Genomic DNA, 7,553 nt, shown 5'->3' on the forward strand with positions numbered 1-7,553 from the left:
GGGGTAGAGGAGGAGAGAGGAGGAGACCATGGTGGGGGATAGAGGAGGAGACCATGGTTGGGGTAGAGGAGGAGAGAGGAGGAGACCATGGTGGGGGGAAGAGGAGTAGTAGAGTTGAAGTCTACAGAAAGTCCTGCTGGTAGGCTCAGCTGTGTGTCTGCCATTAAATAAGTTGTACACAGAAAAGTGTACTGTATATTAACTTAAGCTAGCTAGAGTGGTGGATGACCCTGTCAATCTAGTTTGTTGGCACAGGGTAGAAACCCGCCTACGGTTTTGTGAGGGAGAGACAGAAGGAGAGGGAGAGAGAAAGATTGTGTGTGAGAGAGAGAGAGTATCCCTCACAATGCATTCCTGGCTCCGTGTGTGATGAGTGCCTCTGCCGTGTGTATCTTTCACAATGGGTCTCTGGCCCTTGGAATGCCAGGCCTCTAATTGGAGCGTTCAGCCCCTACCTAATTAGGTGGAATTTCCTGGCTGACGAAGCGAGTGTGTGTGTGTGTGTGTGTGTGTGTGACGCCCCCGCTTTCCCCACAAGAAAGCAGTGAATCCGCCCCCACAACGGGGTCCCTCGGGCCGTTTTAGTGTTACACTTCTCTCCTGTAGGGATACATGCAGCCCCCGCAGTCAGTGTCTGTGCTCCAAATGGCAACCTAATGCACTACTTTTGACTTGGGCCATTTGGGACGGAGCCCTGCACTTCTACCGGATCTAATGACAGGACACACAATGATGTGGTATGAACCGCTCAATTCCTATGGATTGTAAAATAATGAAAAGTATGCCAGTACGCCTGCCAGTCTCGCCTTGCTGGACTGGGCCTGATGATGATGATGATGATGATGATATATTTTAGGGGGGTAGATCAGCTTTAATATTTCAGATAGATTGTAGCTTCCATCAATGTAATTGTCTGCGTCATTTCCAATCGCCCATATATATATTTTTTGTTATAAATATATACATACATTACCGGAGTGAAGTGTTAGAATACCAGCAGCTCTTCAGCATTGTTTGTTATTTCTGTATAACAAAAAAGAAATCGACAAAAGTTGGCTCTTTTACAACGAGGGTCAATGGGAAAGAATGTTTTTCCCCCCCAATTAGTGGGTGTGGTTGAGGGGAATTACTTCTTGTGACGTGAATATCGACTCAGAGTAGCCTTTTGCCGTGTCCATAACAATTTGAATCGGTTACGTGTTCATTAAGGACACACTGCCTCTTCCAACGGGCTGCGTAGCAATTCCCCACCCACCTGAACCCTTTCTCACATTTAACAGTGCTGGAAACTCACTGCAGCCATTTAAAATCCATGACAGGGAGTTTGCAAGTGCACACTTCTGGAAAAGGATGGAGAATTGTGTCTTAACCCTAAGAGGCTACCAGGCTGCCTCCCAGGTAGAGGGAATGTAATCCAGAGGGCGGCAGGCAAGCTGAAACTCCTCCCTGACCTTAAAACCACTTTTCAGCCACTAGCTTTTCAGTTCAGCTCTGCCTCCTTATGCCAGGCATATGGCTTCCCGCTGGCCCAGTCTTTACCCCTCGTTTTTCACTCTGACAGCCTGCTCTTAACCCCCCGTCCGCACCCCCAGTCCCGCTCGCTAATTCTGAGGGGGAAAACAGCCAGCCTCCCTGGCTCTTTTCCTGGAGGTCTGGGCCTGGCACAGCAGAGCAACGTGCCTAACTAACAAATACCATACATCACACCAGCCCCGCCCTCATCAGTGTCCAGACCCGGTGTCTAACACAGTTATGAGGGGGGGTTTGTGGTGGTTCTGGACTTTCCAGCCCCGCCCTCATCAGTGTCCAGACCCGGTGTCTAACACAGTTATGCGGGGGGGTTTGTGGTGGNCTGGACTTTCCAGCCCCGCCCTCATCAGTGTCCAGACCCGGTGTCTAACACAGTTATGCGGGGGGGTTTGTGGTGGTCCTGGACTTTCCAGACCCGCCCTCATCAGTGTCCAGACCCGGTGTCTAACACAGTTATGCTGGGGGGTTTGTGGTGGTTCTGGACTTTCCAGGCCTGACCAAAGCCTCTGTGTGTCCGTAGGGAGATCCCTGTGTTCATGGGAAAATCACCCACCGCTGCGGTTCAGTCACATTTCCTGGTCTGTGTGTGCGCGTGTGCGCGCGTGTGTGTGTGTGTGTACACACGCGTACAGTATGGGTGTGTGTCACAGTGACATTCCCTGGTCTGGCAGGCAGAGGAGGGGTCAGCTGACTGAGTCAGTCATAGTGGTAACACTGTCATAACACACGGTCCCAAATATCACCCTGTTCCCTATGTAGTCAAAGGTAGTGCACTATGTAGGGAATAGGGCGTCATTTGGGACTCGGACACAGTACACAAAGGGTCTCCCCTCTCCTGTAGACCCACAGCCTGTTCTGGTTTCTGCTGACGGACATTTTGATGGATAGTATGAAGTACTTGACCAAAGTCTGCTAAATGACTTAAATGTAAATGTTAATGTAAGTACTTGACCGATACTGAATGAATGGATGACATAAATGCTCTGGGGTCTCCCACAGTCGTATCCAGTTGGGGCAGTAATACATCTACATTTGATGCTCAGAGTTGACAGAACTCAGGGGCGTACGATCATTTGTTCTTGGCCCATGTTACTTTCACTGTTCAAATGTCAAGTTGAAGGGGATTCGGTGATGTGGACTGTTATAACTGTTCTTTAGCCTGTCCTAAGTCTGATTATAACTGTTCTATGTCTAGCCTGTGTCGTGTTCTAACTGGTCTCTGTTTCTCTGTCCACCCAGGGACAAGGACTACCACCTGAGAACGTACAAGTCGGTGGTGATGGCCAACAAGTTGATAGACTGGCTCATAGCACAGGTAAAACCTGCATCTCACCTCCTTTCTTTTCCTGACCCCTGACCCCTAACCCTATGTCTTTCCTCCTTTCTCTCCCTAACCCCAACCCAACCCTCCTTCACATGTTATTCTGAATGGTCTCTATTGGCATGTACATGTATGTATATTTGAAACACATTCCCCCCCCCCCCCTGGAAAACATTGAAAGATGAAAGAGAGGAAGGAAAAAGAAACAGAGGAAGGAAGAGAACAGGGAAGTGTGTGTTTTGTCAACAGGCCGGTCAGAGGTCGCAGACTGAGACAACAAACCACAAAACAGACCTCGGAGTCTTCTAGTGTGTGTGTGTGTGTGGGTTGCCGTTCCACAGAGGAACTAGGGGAAGCCAGACGGAGAGGGAACATCATTTTGACTACATGACTGATCTCTATTGGTCCTGACATGGAGCTTTGAGCTCCACAGATTGATAGTCTCATACAGGATACTGACTGACGGGTAAATGAAATGCTTTACAATGGAACCAACTCAAGACTGGAACTATCCTATGTGTGTGTGTGTGTGTGTGTGTGTGTGTGTGCGTGCGTGCGTGCGTGCGTGCGTGCGTGCGTGCGTGTGGAGAAGCCGGTAAAGTACATCCCTTACAGAGCATCATACCAGGATCTCTTCGGGATGATAACTCTCACACAGCTCAGACTGTTGTTAGAGAGATGGTCTCTCGCTCTCAGGTGCGAGTGGCAATTTCTTTCAGAATGCATTGTTTTGAAAGATAATGGCCCAACCGAAACTGGCCCGGGCAGGTGGTGAATGCTTTGGCTGCTTTGACACCCATTCCAGCCCTCATTTCTCTAAGGTTTGAACAGACTTCAACAGGCTGGGCCAGTGACAATTACAAAACAAAACATGTCCAACAACTGTCAGAGGAAAAGGGGGCTATGCCCTGACAACATACTACACACACACACACACACAAACACACCACACACACACACACACACACACACACACACACACACACACACACACACACACACACACACACACACACACACACACACACACACACACACACACACCGCAGGGAGAGTGGCTATGCCCTGACAAAAATAACTCCACAATACACAGCATGTTTTCAAAAGAGCCTTCAGACTAGCTGGTTAGATTGACAATAGTTTGGCTTTAGGAAAGACAAGCATCGATTTCCCTGAGAAGCGCGAGACAGGACAGGATTGTTTTTCGATTGGCCTCCTATCTCCCGCCGGCACTGATAGCACCGCTTTTTAAGAGGCTTGGCGAGGAGGAGAGGGGGGGGGGGGGGGTTGGGGGGCTGGGGAGGACCTGATGAGTCCCAAACACACAAGGAAAAACACAGAAAGTGTTGAATAGCGTTGAATAGGATCTGGTTCAGATATCAGAAACGTTCAAGAGCAACACATAATGTATTTGACTTGTATTGTATGTAAATTGATCCGACGACCTTGAAGAGGAGAGGGAACAGCAACGACTTTGCGACACACACAGCGAGTCAGGCAGACCAGACCCTGCAGCCAGCTGCCTCCAGCTGTGCCACGCTCAGCAGAGGAAACAGGGTGAGCGATGCCATTTTCTGGTGTCACAGATGGGCGGCGAGGGGATACAGTGTGTGTTTACCTCTGCCAACAGCGTGCACCACAGAAGGGCCAAAGCCCCTGATCTGAACCCAGTCCGTCTGCTGAGTCTGGGATCTTCACTGTCCTGAGGAAGGAGGAAGCATGGCTTTAGGTGTGTCACACACACACACACACACAACACACACACACACACAACACACACACCACACACACACACACACACACACACACACACAACACACACCACACACCACACACACACACACCACTTACTCTCTAGGCTTGGTGCTAACCAGCACTCTGAGAGGTCCCTTGCTGGTGAAGCAGTGTTTGAGGAAAGCCTCCATCTCAGGGAACGGCCTCAGGAACACCAGATCTCCATTTATAGAAAACACCTTCCTCCCTACCTCTAGACTGCCATCTACACAGAGAGAAGAAACAAGGCTATGACACAACCACTACTACGGGGGGGGGGGGGGGGGCAGACATTATCCTTGTGATTTACTGAACATTTGTTCGCGTCACTATCGATAGACATAAAACACACAGTTAAGGGAATCAAGCGTGCCAGCCAGGCCCCGTCCACTGACCTACCACCTTCCAAGGCTGGTGGAAATTAGGGCTGAGACTGGGATCGATCCCTTGAGTTTCCCCTGAAACCTAGTCCTCCAGCCTTGTCCTCTAGACGATCAAAGACGCTGAACACAAAAGGAGACCTCAAATATGTGCTGACGTGTTGCCGTGGTCTATTTCAGCGCCAGACCGCAGCGTCAATTACCACAGAGCGGTTCAAAACTCAGAGCAAACGTCACATCCAGAGGTTTACTACCCTTCAGAATAGTGATCAGAGAGTGTGTGCTGTGTGTGTGTGTGTTGTTGTGTGTGTGTGTGTGTGTGTTGTGTGTGTGTGTGTTTCAGACAATGATCAAAACGCCTTACTCAGACTGCTGAGGCCCACAGACTAACAGAGCTGAACAGCTGAAACGATAGCATTACGTATCAAAATTTACCACCGTGAAACAGACATTCAAGAAGTTACACTTCGTGTTATGTTGCCTGCTCAGCATGGCCAGATCAGAGAGACCCTAGGTGGCTGAACTGGAGAAAAGTATGACAAATGTATGTACTTACTACTGTAAGTCACTCTGGATAAGAGCGTCTGCTAAATGACTAAAACTGGCAATGTAAAAATATGTGTGTGTGTCAGAGGTAAGAGGTTAACCATCAGGGCATGTAAACAGGCACGTAAACCACAGGGGAGTGTTGACAACAGTCACGTGGGCGGAGAGAGAGCTAGGGATTAGCTTTGCATGTGAGGTGGGAGTGTGTGTGTGTGGTGGTGTTGTGTGGTGTGTGTGTGTGTGTGTGTGTGTGTGTGTGTGTGTGTGTGTGTGTGGTGTGTGTGTGTGTGTGTGTGTGTGTGTGTGTGTGTGTGTGTGTGTGTGACCCTCACTCCTGCATGCGAGCCCTTCTCCACTGACCTTGAATGATGGGTACTCTGTTTCTGTCCTCCGCAGGCTGAAACCATAACCTCCTTCACTGGTCTTAATCTGAAACAACACATTCCCTGTGAGTGGGTGAAACGCAAACACACACCCACATGATGGGGCACACAAATTATCCAAGTGTGGCAGTCTTAGAAAACACGTAGACAGAAACACACACAACACACAACACGCAGGATTAATGCATGCACATATACACAGCAGTCTTACAGAGCACGCACACTACCAACACACAAAGATACTGTGACCCACAGATAGTGACTCAGGTATTTAATACAGCCCCAGAAGGACTTGCTTACTGGGGTGTTAAATCACGTTTTGCAGCAAATGTGGTCCGTAACCTTCTGTTTTTCTGCTGAGTCGAGATGACTTGTTATTTTCTCTTTTTATGGTTTGCTCATAGATTTTCTCTGTGTGTGTGTGTGTGTGTGTGTGTGTGTGTGTGTGTGTGTGTGTGTGTGTGTGTGGATGTGTGTGTGTGTTGTGTGTGTGTGTGTGTGTGTGTGTGTGTGTGTGTGCGTGCGTGCGTGCGTGCGTGCGTGCGTTGCGTGCGTCTGCGTGCTGCGTGGCAGTGCGTGCGTGCGGTGCGTGCGTGCGTGCGTGTTAGAGGCGTAGTGTATCTCCATTGACCAACAACAATGAATTAGTTAGAAGAGAAAGGGAGAGTCCATTCAGAATACATGAATCTGAAAAAGTCTTGGCATAGAGAAGAGTCGCCTATGTCTGTCAAATTAACTGGTATGGCTGAAAGAAGGACCAATATTTAAATCATTATACTGAGAACCATAAGTGTGGGAGTTTTCAGCTGTGGGTAATCAGATTGTGTGTGTGTGTGTGTGTGGTGTGTGTTGTGTGTGTGTGTGTGTGTGTGGTGTGTGTGTGTGTTTGTGTGTGTGTGTTGTGTGTGGGTGTGTGTGTGGTGTGTCGTGTGTGTGGTGTGTTGCAGCATAAAAGCGTCTGCGCGCAAGCGTTTCTTTTTCCTGTGTGGTAACGGTGTAGAGCAAGAGGCATCGCTCACGCAAACAGTGACTTGGCGATGACAATTCTCAGGCTATCTTTCAGGTCGTGCTCATGGCTTGCTTGTGTTTGTGTTTCGATCCCTACCAATCTCCTCATCCGCAAGAAAACGGAACAACAGAGGTCTCGTCTTTGAACTCAACTCTTTTCCAACACGGAGAAAGGAAGAAAAAGAACGATAGAATGAAAAGGTTAGACACAATTACTCTCCTGCCCTGTAACCCAAAAATAGAGCGAGCTTACCAAGGCTCTCTCTCATGCCTCAAAATGGCATACCATAATCACCTATGTCGGGCCCATAGGCCTCTGGTCAAAAGTAAGTGCACTGTATAAGGAAAGCAGGATGCAATTACCAGATGCACCCCCCTGTACAAAAATTAACCTTGCGGTTGAATTACTTTCTAACTATCTCTTCTGTGATAATTGATGGCATAAACCCACTTGTCTGCTTTGTCCCCTTAATAGTGATTCTTGAAACACTGGGTACAAAGATGGCACCACCCTCGCTAATATGTGCACTTACTAATTGCAGGGTAATGCATTGGTAAAGAATTTTTGTTGGGGAACAAAGAAAACGTGTCCAACCGAGCTGGGAGAAAAAG

At 48.6% G+C, this 7,553-nt stretch overlaps 1 protein-coding gene across 1 annotated transcript in view; it reads left to right on the forward strand.

Moving 5' to 3' along the window:
* Positions 1 to 7,553, forward strand: part of prex2 (phosphatidylinositol-3,4,5-trisphosphate-dependent Rac exchange factor 2) — a 220,312-nt gene that overhangs the window by 108,219 nt on the left and 104,540 nt on the right. The window contains 1 exon segment of the mRNA XM_070435678.1: positions 2,770 to 2,886. Coding sequence (XP_070291779.1) covers positions 2,770 to 2,886 — 117 coding nt within the window.

This window comes from Salvelinus sp. IW2-2015, linkage group LG27 (genome assembly GCF_002910315.2).
Source record: "Salvelinus sp. IW2-2015 linkage group LG27, ASM291031v2, whole genome shotgun sequence".
In the NCBI taxonomy this organism is placed as follows: domain Eukaryota; kingdom Metazoa; phylum Chordata; class Actinopteri; order Salmoniformes; family Salmonidae; genus Salvelinus; species Salvelinus sp. IW2-2015.